An 18,578-nucleotide genomic window follows, 5' to 3' on the forward strand; every position below is an offset into this window, starting at 1 on the left:
TGTCAGTGCAGACTTCGTGTTCATGCCTTGCCTTCCTTGCCGATTATGGAGCAGAGACGCAAATCATCCGCCGTGTGGGACCATTTTGATGTCCTGGAGAATAAGGTATCATTTATTTATTTATTCAAATTCTTCTGTCGCCGAGAGGCACTCGCCGAGTGCCTCAGATTATTGACATGTGTTGTACCATTTCTAATCCAAATACATTTCAAGGTAACTCTTAGTTACTTCTTCTTCACATTTCATTACAGGTGAAATGTCGAATTTGCCAAGTCGAATTGTCATACACCAACAGAAGCACCTCCACAATGCTGAGGCATTATCGGGCCAAGCATGAGAATGAAGTTCGCGATACACCCAGTATTACGCCAGGTATACAAACGTTCACTCATCTTTTCACGGTTGCTATGTTGATTTAATTGACAATCAATAATTATTATTATTGGGCGGCCCGGTAGACCAGTGGTTAGCACGTCGGCTTCACAGTGCAGAGGTACCGGGTTCGATTCCAGCTCCGGCCTCCCTGTGTGGAGTTTGCATGTTCTCCCCGGGCCTGCGTGGGTTTTCTCCGGGTGCTCCGGTTTCCTCCCACATTCCAAAAATATGCATGGCAGGCTGATTGAACACTCTAAATTGTCCCTAGGTGTGAGTGTGAGTGCGAATGGTTGTTCATTTCTGTGTGCCCTGCGATTGGCTGGCAACCGATTCAGGGTGTCCCCCGCCTACTGCCCGGAGACAGCTGGGATAGGCTCCAGCAGCCCCGCGACCCTAGTGAGGATCAAGCGGTTAGGAAGATGAATGAATGAATAATTATTATTGGTTGACTCTCCACTCCATGTTTGACAATCAAGGTTCCAGGAAGCAGCTGTACTGGAAGGACCAACACACTTCTTTCCCAAACCTCTCCCACCTCGCAAAGGAGTTCCTTTGTACGCCAGCCTCATCCGTCCCTTGTGAGCGTGTGTTCTCCACAGCAGGAGAAATCGCTTGTAAAAGACGCAACAGGCTGAAGTTTAAAACATTGGAGCATCTTATTTTTCTCAATAAGATTTTGTGAAATAAAAGCCCACAAGCATCCTCATTCAAATGATCTTCACATTATTTGAACACATTGAATGTTGCAAAATGAATGCATGGATGTGAATGATATTGTATACACTTCATCATCAAATCGATCAATGACCTTATGAAGATGTCTTGGAACAGTTGTAGATGCAAAACCGTGCTGGCAGCTACATAATAGATAATAAAAGAAAAATATCCCAAACCATAGGGATCCTCCCAAAAACTAAGGATGTGTTGAATAAGAGATCCTTGTACACCTTATACTTTTATTACTTCCATATTTGACCTATTGTGTGGGAATATGGGGAAATGCCAGTAAAACACGGTTTTAAAACTACAATACAAAGCAATCGGAACAGTCACTGGCTCCAAATAGACGGAACCCACAAATCCACTGTTTATCAAATTAAACAATGAAATCTCATGACCTGATTGACTTCAAAATCGCCCAATTAATGTACAAAGCACACAATAATAACCTTTGCCAAAAGATCCAGAAGCTTTTTAAAATTCGAGAAAGTTGTCATAATTTAGGGGGTACTAATCTATACAACAAAATCCAAAACACGAACGAACATCACACAAAGGAGTGTATCTGTAATAGGTGTAAATCTGTGGAATGATTCTGAAACGGACCAGTAAAATGAGGAACTCTCTTGCTGAGATTAAAAATGAATTCGAGAGTAGTACAAGACAACTACACAAATCAGAATTAAGCTGATAAATTCGATACACTCATGAAATATAGCAATACATCAGAAATACATTGATGAGATTATTTAATATATTAATGAAATGTAGCATCCATTATGAATATGAGAAAATCGACATATACATGTGCTCTAAAGAGTATGTACTGTATATACAAACCTAATGTTGTAAAAATGTATTAGTACAGCATACATAAGGGTAAAAGCATTTGTTGATATTTAGACTTTCTTTCCTATTTAGAAAAATGATCAATTCATATATAAGAAGGGGTAGGACTCGGGGTAGGTTTTTTGCTTCTTTCTACTCCTTTGAACACATATTTGTGATGATGACTATTTTCTTTTCCTTTTTTTATATCTTACCTTCACCTTTTGCCAATTTATTACCGAATTGTATATTTTATATGTTCAATAAACAAAACAATTTATCAGTCAGTTCAGTCTGTTAAGTGGGTTGGCTGCAGGGATCTTGAAGGTCCAGCAGGTGGCAGTGGTCAGTGACACAGTATCAGCACAGTATCAACACAGTGTGTCAGTGTGTCGACACGCCTCATGAGGCCTCATGGACCCATCACTACTGTTTGCTCTTGGCTACTGTCATGTTTGTTGCTGTCAGGTTTGTTTCGGTCATGTTTCTGTTATTGAGGTTTTAGCTTCTGCCATGGATTTGTTTGTTACTTTGGATTAATTTTGTTCTTGGGACTTTGTTTTGGATTTGGTTTTCTGTTTTAATACAATTCATCAAGTACAACCTGCTCCTCCCTCCTGCCTGCTCTTTAGGGTCCACCACCACCTTGCATACGTGACAGAACGAGGACAGATTGCAAGAAGAATGCATTCATTCTGTCATGTACATTGCACAACCTTTTGAGACGTAAGGGTGCTGAGGTTCATTTTTGAGGATTATTTCGAGTCTTTATTTCGAATACTTTAAGATGGTGGTCGCCCTACTCACTTTTGCGCAATGAGTGAGCGAGTTAATCATAGCAGATACGAATGGGAATCAAAATTGATTTATTCTTTCGCTTTGAGTATTATTTCTAATTGTTGTTTATTTCTAATGTACTAGGTGGTGCTCATTGTGACTCATGTGGTCTGTATGTTTTGACCCCTTTATGTACATGATTGAAAAAATATGTCATGCCAAAATTCAGCAACATCAGCTGCAAAAATCATCAAGTCAAATCTCCGAAGCACTCTGGCCAAAACTCAACTATGTCATTAAAAAAAAAAGTCAAGTGTAAACACAAAATAATCCACCTCGGATGTCATGTGACATCTCATCTCGATAATTGTCTTCCTGCATCAGAGAAGATCGTTGTTTCTTCTTCACCGTTCTCCATCTGTCCCCGGGCACCGTCACGCCTCCCACTTTGATTCAATGAACACACGGTGTGTGTGTGTGTGTGTGAGAGAGAGACACAGATAGAGGGAGAGAGAAGGGTTTTATCCTGAGATGAACTCTGCAGCAGTGGAGCTGAAGTCTGCCTGAGAGACAGGAAGGAAGAGAACGAGTCCACATAAACACAAACATCAGAAAAGTAGCACCAAAAAAAAATTTTATGAGTGAGCTCCAAAGACAGGAAAGTGACGGACGTGATGAATGAGGGAATGCAGAGGAGGACGGAAAGGATGGAGAGATCCATCAACATCAAGGCCCGGACAGGAAATAGCATAATAAAATAATATTTTAGGGGTCTCGAAACCCCCCACTCCTCCAAATTCACTCAGTAGCACCTCCTGGAAATTTTGATTTCAGCTGGAAGTCAGCCATTTTGGTTTGAAGGACCAAAAGTAATTTCTCACTCCGTAGCATCCTTAGAAAACTGAAAAAAAATATATACACCTGACACTAGTTTGTCCAATTGACACAAAATTGGGTTGTTTAGCAACAGTGGCCCGGTGGTCCAGTGGTTAGTGCATCAACCTCACAGTGCAGAAGTTGTGGGTTCGATCCCCGCTCTGTCCTTCCTGTGTGGAGTTTGCATGTTCTCCCTGGGCCTGCATAGGTTTTCTCCGAGTACTCTGGTTTCCTCCCACATTCCAAAAACATGCATGGCAGCTGATTGAACACTCGAAATTGTCCTTTAGGTGTGATTGTGTGCGCGGATAGTTGTTCGTCTGTGTGTGCCCTGCGATTGGCCTACTGCCCGAATACGGCTCCAGCACGCCCCCCGCCCTTGTGAGGATAAAGCGGATCAGAAAATGGATGGATGGACGTTTATCATCACGGAAGCAGAAAAAAAGTCTTCAGGACACATGCACGGAATTTGACAGCTAGTCAGCCATCTGCAGTTGAAGTGGCATTTTCTCACTCAGTGGTACCTCCAAGAAAATTTGGGAAAAAAAAAATCAGTCCCCAGAACCAGTTTGATTCCTATGATATCTTAAAAACTAACGCAGAAAATTGAACCACAAGTTGAAATAGGCAATCATCACTTCTTTTTTTAATCAGCATTTCACCAAGTGACATAAAATTGGGTGGGCGCGCCTTTCATGCACCCTGTAACCTGATAACACGAAAAGCCGTAGTAGCCGCTGTCCCTGAAAGGGTGAACAGGGCAAATAGAAAAAGTCTCAAGGAATCACAGCTCCGAATGTACACAAAGAGTGAAATGAATACATTTGAAATGAACCACGAAAGCTCATATGTGATCTCAACTGACAAAGATAAAAACAAACATTTTGCCTAGAGTTATTAGTTATTTTTATAAACACAAGATGCCATTTCAGTTACTTTTGGATCTTCCAAACTATTTTTGTTTCATTAACGAAAAGGTTTTTTTGTAATTTTATTTGATTAGTTTTCATCAACCTTGACTCCAACTAAAGAATCCAGCTAAATTATCTCAAACCTGTCAGTTTCTGACACTAACTCAACAATGTTTTGGATACCAGAAATTCAGGCTCAGACAAAATGCGATAACAACAATATTTACAACAGAAAACCACACCGACAAAGCACAAACTGGTCACAAAGGAGCCAGGAAAAAATAACACGGTAAACAATAAATCTGCAAAGAGACGTGGCAGTCCTTAAATATTTGGCAAGGCTTGATGGGGAAACGCAAAACAGGTGCGCCTGCTGAAGAAAAAAGCTCTTCACTCCAGCTGGAGCTGAAACAATCAAAACAGACAGCACATAACAAATCCGGTATCCTTGACTTGTGTTGTCTCTTAACAGCTCTTGCTGAGGCTGTTCCTTCTTTTGGAATAAATGACATTTGGGGGTGGGGTGGGGTGGGGTGGGGCGTTTTTGTGCTTCTTTAGTGGTGGGGCCATGGTACGCAAAGTGCTAGGAACTCATTCGGTATCCACAAAAACAACACGAGCAATAAGGGCATACTGGGTGGAGAAGAAGCAGATGTGGCCGCTGGCACCAAACGGAAGACATGACATCACTTCCAGATGGTTTACATGTTAATAGCGCCACAATGCAAAAAAAAAAATCAGTGCTGAAAATTTAGACAAAATGCCTTTCGCAGTCACATGGACGGCAACACCACAATGCCTGATTTTATTCGCCAATTTGAATTTTATTGGGTGTACGGTGGTAAAATTAAGCACCAAAAGTGTCATGATTCAGGGTTGCGCAGCAATAAAAATGGAGGGAAAAGCATTTCTTTGTGAGTGTTCAGAGTGAATAAAATCATTAATCGAATTCATCCAAATTACCCATGAGGGCGTTCATTCTGTTGGGATGTATGACTCTCGGCTTTGTGATTTTGCTGTCATTGGTTGGCTTTTTGGTGACGCTCGACATGTACTTGGATGAAACAAGCATCGGTCAGTTTAGAACATCCACCCGGTTTGGAATTCTGTTTGACACACATCATGTCGGTTAAGATCAGATTTTTTTTTTTTTACCTCTGACGTTATACAGACAAAAAGTGAGTCTAATATGGTGCAAAATATTCCAAACTAATAAAACAAATAAAATTAACAAATCTATTCAATAAAATAAAATTATACTACATCTAAGTTAGCTAAAAAAATTACTGAAATTAAGAGCAAATAAATTATGTTGGAATTATTCATTACTATACTAATATACTAATCATATTAAAATGACATTAAATTACACAATGTTGAAATTACTCAACTAACGTTACAGTCATATTAAATTCAGTTGTCAAATGCCATGAATAATATTGAATTGACTGAAATTATATTATTAAAATCAATGAACTAAAATGATATGAATTACCCCATTTTGAAATGTAAAATGCCATTGTTACATGGAATTGCAAAAATTAAATCAATTTTGTTAAAATTCCTTCACCAAAACCATATTGATTTTATGAAATCACTTCAATGACATGATATTCCAATTATTGACTAGAATGAAATTGTTTTATGCTATTCCACATTAAATGAAGTAACAATTACATTAGTCATATGAAAAATGCCTCTCCGTGAGCCGTCACCTTACCGTGGTGGAGGGGTTTGTGTGTCCCAATGATCCTAGGAGCTAAGTTGTCTGGGGCTTTATGCCCCTGGCAGGGTCACCCATGGCAAACAGGTCCTAGGTGAGGGACCAGACAAAGCACGACTCACAAAAGCCCCTTATGAAAAATAAAATCGATGGTACTCAGTTTCCCTTGCCCGGACGCGGGTCACCGGGGCCCCCCTCTGGAGCCAGGCCTGGAGGTGGGGCTCATTGGCGAGCGCCTGGTGGCCGGGCCTACACCCATGGGGCCCGGGCCGGGCTCAGCACGAAGAGGCAACGTGGGCCCCCCTTCTCATGGTCTCACCACCCGTGGGAGGGGTCAAAGGGGTCGGGTGCAATGCGAGCTGGGCGGCAGCCAAAGGCGGGGACCCTGGCGGTCCGATCCTCGGCTGCAGAAGCTAGCTCTTGGGACATGGAATGTCACCTCTCTGGCAGGGAAGGAGCCCGAACTGGTGTGTGAGGCAGAGAAGTTCCGGCTGGATATAGTCGGACTTGCCTCCACACACAGCCTAGGTTCTGGTACCAGTCCTCTCGAGAGGGGTTGGACTCTCTTTCATTCTGGAGTTGCTCACAGTGAGAGGCGCAGAGCAGGTGTGGGCATACTTATTGCCCCCCGGCTCAGTGCCTGTACATTGGGGTTCACACCGGTGGACGAGAGGGTTGCATCCCTCCGCCTGCGGGTGGGGGGACGGGTCCTGACTGTTGTTTGTGCATATGCACCAAACAGCAGCTCAGCATACCCACCCTTTTTGGAGTCCTTGGAGGGTGTGCTGGAGAGTACTCCTGCTGGGGACTCCCTTGTTCTACTGGGGGACTTCAATGCTCACGTGGGCAATGACAGTGAGACCTGGAGGGGCGTGATTGGGAGGAACGGCCCCCCCGATCAGAACTCGAGTGGTGTTTTGTTATTGGACTTCTGTGCTCGTCACGGACTGTCCATAACGAACACCTTGTTCAAACATAAGGGTGTCCACATGTGCACTTGGCACCAGGACACCCTAGGCCGTAGTTCGATGATCGACCTTGTGGTCGTGTCATCGGATTTGCGGCCGCATGTTCTGGACACTCGGGTGAAGAGAGGGGCGGAGCTGTCAACTGATCACCACCTGGTGGTGAGTAGGCTCCGATGGTGGGGGAAGATGCCGGTCCGTCCTGGCAGACCCAAACGTGTTGTGAGGGTTTGTTGGGAGCGTCTGGCGGAATCCCCTGTCAGAAGGAGTTTCAACTCCCACCTCCGACAGAGCTTTTCCCATGTTCCGGGGGAGACGGGGGACATTGAGTCCGAGTGGACCATGTTCCGTGCCTCTATTGTTGAGGCGGCCAATCTGAGTTGTGGCCGTAAGGTGGTTGGTGCCTGTCGTGGCGGCAACCCTCGTACTCGCTGGTGGACACCAGCAGTAAGGGATGCCGTCAAGCTGAAGAAGGAGTCTTATCGAGCCTTTATGGCCTGTGGGACCCCAGAGGCAGCTGACGGGTACCGACTGGCCAAGCGGAACGCAGCTTCGGTGGTCGCCGAGGCAAAAACCCGAGCGTGGGAAGAGTTCGGTGAGGCCATGGAAGCCGACTTCCGGACGGCTTCGAGGAAATTCTGGTCCACCATCTGACGTCTCAGGAGGGGGAAGCAGTGCACCACTAACACTGTGTACAGTGGGCATGGGGCGCTGCTGACTTCGACTCGGGACGTTGTGAACCGGTGGGCAGAGTACTTCGAAGACCTCCTCAACTCCACCAACATGCCTTCCTTGGAGGAAGCAGAGCCTGGGGACTCTGAGGTGGGCTCTCCTATCTCTGTGGTTGAAGTCACCGATGTGGTTAAAAAGCTCCTCGGTGGCAAGGCCCCAGGGGTGGATGAGATCCGCCCAGAGTTCCTCAAGGTTCTGGATGTTGTGGGGCTGTCCTGGTTGACACGCCTCTGCAACATCGCGTGGTCAACGGGGAGAGTGCCTCTGGATTGGCAGACCGGGGTGGTAGTCCCTCTTTTTAAAAAGGGGGACCGGAGGGTGTGTTCCAACTACAGAGGGATCACACTCCTCAGCCTCCCTTGTAAGGTCTATTCAGGGGTGCTGGAGAGGAGGGTCCGTCAGGAAGTCGAGCCTCAGATTGAGGAGGAGCAGTGTGGTTTTCGTCCCGGCCGTGGAACAGTGGACCAGCTCTACACCCTTAGCAGGGTTCTCGAAGGTATGTGGGAATTCGCCCAACCAGTCTACATGTGTTTTGTGGACTTGGAGAAGGCGTTTGACCGTGTCCCTCGGGAAATTCTGTGGGGGGTGCTTCGTGGGTATGGGGTACCGAACCCCCTGATACGGGCTGTTCGGTCACTATACCACCGATGTCAGAGTTTGGTTCGCATTGCCGGCAGAACGAGATCCCGGATACAAGCGGCCGAAATGAGTTTTCTCCGCAGGGTGTCCGGGCTCTCCCTTAGAGATAAGGTGAGAAGCTCGGTCATCCGGGAGGGGCTCAGAGTCGAGCCGCTTCTCCTCCACATTGAGAGGAGCCAGATGAGGTGGCTTGGGCATCTGATTCGGATGCCTCCTGAGCGCCTCCCTGGTGAGGTGTTCCGGGCATGTCCCACCGGGAGGAGACCCCAAGGAAGACCCAGGACACGCTGGAGAGACTATGTCACCCAGCTGGCCTGGGAAGGTCTCGGGATCCCCCGGGGAGAGCTGGAAGAAGTAGCTAGGGAGAGGGACGTCTGGGCTTCCCTGCTAAAGCTGTTGCCCCCGCGACCCGGTCCCGGATAAGCGGTAGAAGATGGATGGATGGATGGATGGATATGAAAAATGCTCAACTAAAATGACATTGTATGAAATGTATTAACTAAAAGTGAATGATATTAATATGATCAGAATGTTAAATGGGACTTGGGCATTGTTGTCTTTTTAAAGGTCATCAGTGCATTGGAGTACAGTTGAGTAGAATTTTATTTTATTTTTTTACATTTTACCTTTGTACTCAAAGATTCAGTTCAATGCAGTTCATCAGTTCTAGTACTTTTACCCATCTGTTTTAAAATACAACCATCTTCTACCTTAGGTGTTGCACGTGAGGTCTTCTTCCACCTCTGTTGCTAAGTACCTTGCAGCAAAGAGTCCTGCAGAGTTGGAGCTTAATCCACTTTTAGCGATTGGCCAAGGTGGAACAAAAAGTGCCGCATGACGCATCGTTTTGTGTATGTGTGTGCGCGCGCATGTCCCCACACACAGCTGGGATACAGAATGGTGGGGGGCTGATTCACCTCGCCTTCTAATCAGAAAGTGGAACATCAGAGGGGAAAAAAAATGGGTCGACGAGAAGGACACATTAGCTCCATGTCTTCGGACCATACGGATTAGAAATTATTAACACCATCATTCGCAGTTCAACCATTTTATTAAAAAAAAAAAGGTCACACAAAAATGCAACGCTCCGATTGTGAACGAGACTAGTCTGGTGAGCATCGAAAGGAGTCGTAGTTACAATGCTATGCAGTACTTTTTTCTGGGTATAGAAACAATTGGCTATATTAAAAGGTAGCTAGCCTAATAGCATCATAGTCAATGCCATTTTAAACTTATTTTCATAATCAAATATCAATTTTAAAAAATCCCAATGTGCAGCTAGCTCATTCTTTTGTCAGTCATCCACATCAAGGCAATCTCCAAAAAGTTAAATCAAGGCAACTGTTTTGCCTCTTCTTCGATGAATTTCTTGTTGTATATTCAGTATGAACAATTATGGTGAGTCAAAAGGGCTGTTTTTATTATTTTTAAAAATAATGTATTGTTAAAATCAGTTATTTTAGTTTGAAGCAGAATTGTTCGCATCTGCTGAAAGTTCCTGTTGAAGTCCAGTAATCAGTAAAGGAAGTTATTTATGGCAACACTACATATGATTAAGGTCTTTGAGAGCACATTTATAGTCAATTTTTCCAAAACCGTTTGTGTCGTATGTTCTTTTAACAGTTTTCGCAAATTTACTTTAATTGCTTTGCTTTGTAAAATTCCTCAGTTTTTATTTTTAATGTTTCATAACTATGAGAAACACTTGTGTATTAAATGTGCCGTAGAACTGAAGCAGCCTTGCCGAATGTAATTTAAAAATAATTTTATCACATTAGCCTTAAAATGGCAAAATGGATTTTGGAAAACAATGTGCTTGCGGCGACTTCCGCTAACGACTGAGCCGTTAGTGTCTGAGTACCCGAAGTTGTTTTTTCTCATCAGGTGAACAAAGACAAGAAGTGTTTGTTTTTTTTCAGCAGTAAAGCAAATATGTTTATTAAGCATTTTTAATATACATGGGTGGAAAAAAATTAACTTCATATATGATACAGGAAGTAAATAAACGTTGAATGTACATAGTGAGATATTTACAGTCCCGGTCACCCCAAGACAGTAGAGAAAACACTGAGCTGTTGAAGTGATAAGATTGCAAACTTTTTGTTTTGTTTTCCTAGTGGACTGATGGTGTTTGCACATGCGATAGGTCGCTATCATTGTCGTCCCTGGTTAAAAAAAAAAAAAAGCATTACATGATGCAAAAATATGACACAGCCTGTAACTGTAGACTTAATGAAAAACATGTTTTTTTTTCCCTTTTTTCCTGTCCCATTTTGACTGATTGACTATTTTTTTCCAACGTTGGCTTTCAAGAGTAAAATCCGAACTCTCTTTTCAGCCCCTCCTGTGTCTCTCGCATTTGATTCCTTGACAGTGTTACACACAACAGGACTGAGTTTAGTTTAGCACCAAACCAATGCGGACACAATAACACCGTGGATATATTTAAATATTCTGATGCAGTTGCAAAAAAAAAAAAAAAAAGATGCAAAAACACAACTGAAAAGAAATCCCATGGGGACAAAATTTACCTTCGTTACCCTTTTTGTCATGAAACAACAAAAATAGCTGCAGGCAACTTGTCCAGAACACAACAGCACCATGGTAGAGCGGAACGCAACAAAAAGTGGCTTTTTTCCAAAATAAATATGCCCGCAAATTTCCAGGACTGCTTTGAACACGGAACGGAAAAGAATATTTGGAGAAAAAGGCGGCCTATTGATACAATGTCCTGGTGTTCATGTGCAATACACACCCATGAAACAATGAAAAAGAATAGTCACAGACTGCCAATAAAATAAGGATGGACTTCCAGAGTAAATAAAAGAAAAGCACATCTGTCATTTGACTTTTTCCAAAGTGCATACACTTATTTTTTTCATTAAATAGCATTATATTAAATTATAATGATAGTTTCGCACAGAGAAGGTTGTAACAGAATGTAGGCACATTGCGTATCAGTCCACAGAAAGCCTCGAGGAAGCAACCGATCAACGCCCTTGTAAGGTTTCTACTTTTTGAGATCTTCCCAACGTAGTTGCTTTGGCACGTTTGTGGCCGCCGGCATTCAGGAAGAATTCCCGTGTTTCACAGGGAGGCAACAGTCCAGCTGGAGAACATTCTTCGTGCAATCCAGCACTGACAAAAAAAAAAAAAAAAAGAGTCGTTGTGAATGTGCTGATTACCTGTTTGTGACACCGACTATAAAGGGGTTTCCTTTTTGTAGTTGAAGCCGGGTTCCGATCCTTCAATCTGCAGTCTGAGAGCTTGTTTAAGGCTTAGCTCCGTGTCGCCAACGGGGTAGCTCTCTAGGATGTCCTGGTGCTGGCCTCGACTCTGTGGGGCGCAGGGAACTGACACCCGCCCCAAGAAGACCTGGTGACCCTGTAGGTGATAGTTGGGGTTGGTCATGATACCATTGCGCTTCTTCTCAATGCAGCTCTGTTTGTGAATGAAGAGCTGGTCTTGCTGGGCCGAGCTGCCAATAACCACCTTGCAATGGGGGCCCATGGCGACTGAATTATTGAAAGCAAGGCGTTTGTCCATTTGAGTCATCTCGTACTCGAGTACCTGGCCTTGCGTGGAGCCGCCATTCTTGGATTTTTTCTTGTCCGGACCTCCTTTGCTAATTGCGGTGCCGTTTACGATCTTGGTTCCCTTTGTCGATTTCAGACCGGGTTTCAGCAGCGACCAGTCAAATTCGTTGGACGGCGATGGCGGTGGCTGCTGACCAGTGGATTTTGTGGTGGAGGAAGGCGAGACGATGGACTGCCTACTGCGGCTGCGGGGTAGCGAGTGCTGCTGGATTTGTTCGGTGAAGGTCATGCCGTGGAAGCTATCGATGGGAACCGTCTGTGCCGTGGCTGTGGACGACGTGGTCCTCAGAGATGAGTTCTTGGAGCTCTTGAGCGAATTGTTGGACAGCGCCGATTTCTGTCTATCCACAGTAGAGTCGGGGGATTCCGATGGGGAACTGAATGCGTGGACGGGCCCGTTGGTGGGACCGCGTCCCACTGACTGCAGATCTCCCGCACCAGTGCTGCCGGAACTACTGGATTTTATGGTGAGCGACTGCATTTTACCCGTCATTTTGTCATCCATGGTGTGCACAGGTGACGGATTACTGCCATTTAAAGTTGTGGCTCCATACTTTTCCAAGACTTTGATAATAGCGGAGTGGCCGCCTTTGGCCGCCACCCTCATTGCCGTGCGTCCAAACTGGTCGGCGTGGTTTGGGTCGGCACCGTTTTCAAGAAGTATCTGGACCACTTCGATGTGACCCTCCTGGGCGGCAATGCCCAAGGCCGTTGCACCCTGGTTGCATGTGTGGTCGACCCGTGTGCCGTTTTCTATCAGGAACTGCACAACTTTGGTGTGGCCTTGCCAGGCGGCCGACTGGAGGGCAGAGCGCTTCTCATTGTCACAGGCGTTGACATCAGCATGGTAGTTGATGAGCAGCCGCACAGTTTCCAAGTGGCCCTGCCAGCAGGACACGTGGAGGGCTGTCCTGCCTTCTGTGTCACACGCTTCCACGTTGGCACCATTCTCTAGGAAGTACTCTGACATTGCCAGTTGGTTTTCCAGCGCCAGTATGTAGAGCGTCGGTCGTCCGTCGGCGTCCTTGTGGTCAATGTCGGCACCGTGGCTCAGCAGTAGCTCCACAACGTCGCGATGACCTTCCAGCGCCGCCACTCTGAGAGCATTCCTCCCGTCGTACCCTCGCTGGTCTATACACGCCTTGTTGTCCAGGAGGATTTGGATGCAGTCGTAGTGTCCCTCTTGTGCGGCCAGTATCAGCTGTATCCTGCCGTCGTTGTCCACCTCCGTGCAACGAGCGCCTTGCTCGATCAGGGCTTCGCACACTAGCCTGTGTCCTTCGAAGGATGCCATGTGCAGTGGCGTCCAGCCTGCGTCGTCCCGGTGGTTTTCATCCAGACCTCTGTCCAGCAAAGTCCGAACCACCTCCACGTTGCCCTGCGCAGATGCGATGCTTAGCACCGTTCTTCCCTCGCTGTCAATGCTGTCTACCGCTGCGCCCCAGAATAGCAACGTGTTGACGACAGATGCATGGCCCATGGATGCAGCCGCGAGGAGCGGGGTACGTCCGTTATTGTCTGTGTGGTCTACGTCAGCACCGCCCTCCAGAAGCAGATCTACGACATCTACGTGTCCTTCATAGCCGGCCACCAGGAGAGGAGTCATGCAGTCTTTGTCGCAGTGGTCTACCTCTGCCCCCGTTTCAATGAGAAGACTCACAACAGAGGCGTGGCCTTTACTGGCGGGGATGCAGAGAGCTGCGACCGAAAGGGCGGTCCGACCATCCATGTCCTCATGATTGACTTCTGCCCCATGGTCTAGGAGGTGCTCCACTATCTCCCTGTGTCCCATATACGCAGCAGCGATGAGGGCTGTTCTTCCTTCATTATCGGCCTTGTTGACTTCAGCACCGTGCTGAAGAAGGTTCAGCACGATGTCCTCATGCCCCCCCCAAGCGGCTGCCCTCAAAGCTGTCCTGCCGTCGGCATCGGCGCAGTCCACTTTGGCGCCGGCATACAGCAAAGCGGACACCACCTCCGAGTGTCCGCCCCATGCGGCCGAGCGCAGCGCTGTCCAGCCGTCGTGATCCGTGTGGTTGATGTTGGCCTCGCAGCCAATGAGGCAGTTGACCACTTTGGTGTGACCCTGCCTGGCGGCGAGAGTGAGAGCCGTTTGTCCATTGTTGTCCTCCAGCTCCATGTTTGCCCCTCTGGAGATGAGCAAGGTGACAACATCAAGGTTGCCGCTGTACGCCGCGCTGGAGAGCAGAGTTCTGGCGCTTGAGTCGCACTGGTTGACAGAGGCCCCATTGTCCAATAAAGTCCGTATGGAGTCCTCTCTTTCCAGGGCCTGTTGTACGATACACGAAGCGTGGTCATCTTCGTTGTTCACGTGGGCGCCGGCTTTGACTAGAAGTTGCAAAACCTCTTGTTCCCTCGGTATGGAGGTGGTCAGAGAGTCTTTGGCAGGTGTCCCATTCCAGACCATCCAAAGTGCCAGATTGAACGGCTCCATCTGCAAATTGGAATTCACTAAGTGTAGTGCGAATTCTTGCACTTCGCGAGGTTTGAGCTGCTTTGCCCGGCAGGTGTAACTCATAGCCAACATCCGGTGTCCTTCAGCAGCATTGCACAGGTATTTTTGTGTACAATGCTTCACGTCCAGCAGCCACTCTGCAAAACTGTAGTGGAAAAGGATTTTGGTGCTGCCGAAACCATCCACTAACAACTTGGAGAGGATGTCCATCTTTTTCTGAAACTCTTCCATTGTCAGGGTGGTATTTTTGGTCCAGACTGCGTGGTACAATTCCTTGACTGTGAGGGGCCTGCACGTTGCCAGAATAACATTGAGGATGGGTTGGACTTTGGCAAACTGTTTCCTGACAAACAGTCTCTGGCAGAGCCAGAGGTAGAGGCCATTCAGCGTGCCGGGGATGTCGCGGATCTCACGTAGCATGATAAAGTTGTCAACCACGCCGTCCAGCACTCGCTCCAGGTAGAGGAAACACCCGCTGCTCTTGATGTGGAGCTGGTTGAGCATCTCTGCCGTCTCCTTGGTGAGATGCTGCCTTAGGGCCTCCTCCTGATCCAGGCGGTGGAGGATGTACTGTTGCACATCCTTGACGATGTAGGCCTTACGCAGATCATCCAGGCTGATTTTCCGGAACCCTAAGTGTAAGAAAAAAAGTACATTAAGATTAATGGAAAAGAGTATTTTGCCATGAAAGCTTTTTCGTCCAGCTTGAACCCTTGTGATTTAAATGGATATGGAAGTTATTAGGATTTTCTCAATCCCGGGAGTGTCACATTTTTATTAGCTTGTTTTTAATTTACCAAAATCATACTGTTCAGGAAATGTTCAATAATCTCCATGTTTTATGTGTTACACATTCACGTTTTTGAATGAAATCTGGACATGTTGACGCATTCGAAATAGTACATCACATCACATCTGCACCCCATCACCTTGACAAAAATGCTACGTAGTGGAGTCGTCAAATTAAGGGTGATCCACTTGACATGGAAAAGAACAGCTTTTGTTTTTCATTTGTATGTGCAGTTTTTAGCCAGTGGACTCGTGCTTATCACGTCTGCCTCACAGTTCTGAGGTTTGGTGTTTGAATCTCTGCTTCAGCCATCCTGTATGTTCATACTGCGCTTGCGTAGTGTTCTGTCATTTCCCAAGTTAATTGAAGACTCGAAATTTTCCATCGGTGTGAATGTGAATGGTTATTTTTCTTTGTGTGTCTGCCAGTTGACTGGCGACCAGTTCGGGGTGTACCCTGGCATACATTCCAGCTGACATGCGACCCCAACGAGGACAAGCACTACAGAAAATGGATGGACGGATGCATCGTAGCTTATTAATCAGTGATCTTAACAAACCAACTGTTACGGTATTTTAAGGCTAACTTTAAAATCTTATCCTATACCGAGCCTTTGATTTTGTACTTTTCGGATAATTAGGGTCAGCTAATCTTAAATTTCCTAAGGCTTTCTAAGACTAAAACACATCCTTTCGGAGGAAATGTGCGCGTCATCCCTCTGGCTGCTGGCAGGATAGACCATCAAACAGCAGTTAGCTTTGAACTCGGCAATAAGCAGTGAAGGGAAAACAAATCTGGGCCGAGTAAACTCACAGAGTACTCTTACTGTGGAGGTTTATTTATTTATTTATTTTAAACAGCAGCACGCGCATACGTGACAGTTGAAATGTCGACTCCAGTGAAAGAATCCACAAGGATGCCATAAAATGTGAGAAATGTGTCTGGCAGAAACAAAAAGCACGCCAACAGATACACATAGACATATGAAGTAAGAAGACTGGTGTGAAGCAATAAGTATCCCCTGCTAAAAGAAAACATATTGTTTGACTCAAGAGCCTCATATTTGGTGGTGCAAAGGTTAAGAGCAGGACATGAGCTGTTTTCAAGGAGCTGACGTACAGTATGAGCAAGGGGTGGGAGAAACATCCCATCGCCTCGCTAATTGCGCTCGACGCACTTCTCTCGCAGGCCATCTGCTCAGAGAGAGATGAGGCCTAATGATTGTCTGTTGGAATAATTACTTTCTGGAGAGGTAAAGAGCCAAACAACGGCCTCCTCCAAGATGCACTTTCTTGCATGTTTAAGCCATCTTTGAGGGGTGCCCTTTGGAGAGCATTTCTGCGTTCCTTCCTTGACAATTCTCACGCTGTTGAGGGCCACTAGGACTGGAAGAATTGACTGGGGGATGGAGTGTGTTCCATAAACATTGTGGAAGAGAACGTTTTCCCATGTACAAATATCCAAATTTAAATTGGAGGTCCAGTGATCCAATATCTAATCGCGTAAACATCCTTCTATGCAGTTTGCAGTATGGAAATTAATGTCTTCACTTTGTTTGTGCTCTTTCTAAGAATCCACAAGATTGCACCAAAGTCCTGGCGAACAGGAAAGTAGTAATTGGTATGCAGTCGGCTTTACACTTTACAAAGTTTTTTATAAGTCAATCAGCGATCAGAATATTTTCGGGTTGAAAAGAAAAAAGAAATCGATACTCTGTCACCAATTCAATCAGAAGATGGAGCAAAACGAGCCCTTACACTAATTTAGCAGCAACGCCAAGTAGCCTACGCCTGCTCCTTTTTGGCTTGCATTGGAAGCTGGCTGTCTTGTACAAGTCCTGGTGTCCACAGACTGCAATTATTTTGTCCTACATCGTTCGTCCACTTTTTACCAGGCGTGTATGAGCCCTCTATGCCGTTTGGCTCTGGTGTCACTGTACAAATTTGCCTCTATCGAGGTAGACTGTATTGACTTTTTATGTAATTGCGTCATGAGAATATCTCAGCTCATGAGGTTATGAATTGCGCACGACAAACTAATGTGAGCAAAGGTGTAAAAACTAGAGCTGTCAGTTTAGCGAGTTTTTATTGGCATTAAATATTTTTTCTTCTTGCGAGATTAACGCGGCACACGTCACAGCGGATGTTACGTTGCTCTATAAATAAACCAGAAACAAAACGACAAGCGCGCTGCACAGGTCCACACACGTTTATTTTGCCAGCCACGGCAGCGCGAGACACCAAAAACGGATACTTAAAGAGTTTATGAATGGAAAGTTTACTTTTAAAAAGTTGCCCGATTGTTCCACTGACAAGACCAAAGTTACCTGTATGTTTTGCAGTCGTAAACTGAGCTATCATCATAGCCCGTCTGAAATACCACTTAATGGCCAAGCACACAGCTGATGTGAATACTTCGCCCCCTTGTCTCAGACAGACAGCTATGGATCATTTCAAAGCGAAGAAAATGGATGACACGACAAAGAACACATTTGCTGAAGCCATAGCTAAATGTATGGCTACTGCATGCAAGCCTGTCAACATTGTCCACAGCTTGACTCAAGCTGAAATCATTCGCATTGCATCAAACGACTCCACAACGGATTGCCAGCGAGAGCCTCCATTACAAGCTCTGTATAGAGAGTTCAGCAGTGCAGTCGTAGCGACCATACTGAAAATAAAACGTCTCCGGTGTTGTCATCGAACCAACTGTAGTCATCCGAAATGATGTCTACACAACTTCTAGCGCGGAAGAGAGACTTCCGCGCAAGGACCAACAGAATCAACATAGCCTGACTGCTGTGTTCAAAGCAAACTTGAGAAAAACGAAGTATGCAACCATGGCTTAAATCCATTACAGGCAGAATAGAATACTAGTTTACTTACTTAGATGTGCACTTTATAATGTTATATTGCTCTGTTTTGATTCCATAAAAAGAATGTTGTGTGACAAAATATTTTTTTCACTGTTGTTGATGGACAGTAATATTGTGTGAGAGATTATGTGTGAATAACTGCTCCAAGTGAAAAATGTTCATGTAAAATTGAAAACCGAAATTGTTATTTCAGTAAATATTTGCATTCTGCACAAAGAAAACTGATTCATGATTCCATGTTGATGAGAGCATTAAAATGTGGAAAAATAGGACAAAAATATATAAAAGGAAATTC

The 18,578-nt window shown here is 45.4% G+C and overlaps 1 protein-coding gene across 1 annotated transcript in view; it reads right to left on the minus strand.

Moving 5' to 3' along the window:
• Nucleotides 1-10,040: 10,040 nt before the first annotated feature.
• The window catches only part of ankrd50 (ankyrin repeat domain 50), a 40,857-nt gene continuing 32,319 nt past the window's right edge, over nucleotides 10,041-18,578 (minus strand). Inside the window, exon 4 of the mRNA XM_052058851.1 lies at nucleotides 10,041-15,250. Coding sequence (XP_051914811.1) covers nucleotides 11,748-15,250 — 3,503 coding nt within the window. The 3' untranslated portion in view covers nucleotides 10,041-11,747. The remainder of the gene's footprint in view (nucleotides 15,251-18,578) is intronic.

This window comes from Hippocampus zosterae, chromosome 1 (assembly GCF_025434085.1).
Source record: "Hippocampus zosterae strain Florida chromosome 1, ASM2543408v3, whole genome shotgun sequence".
NCBI lineage: Eukaryota > Metazoa > Chordata > Actinopteri > Syngnathiformes > Syngnathidae > Hippocampus > Hippocampus zosterae.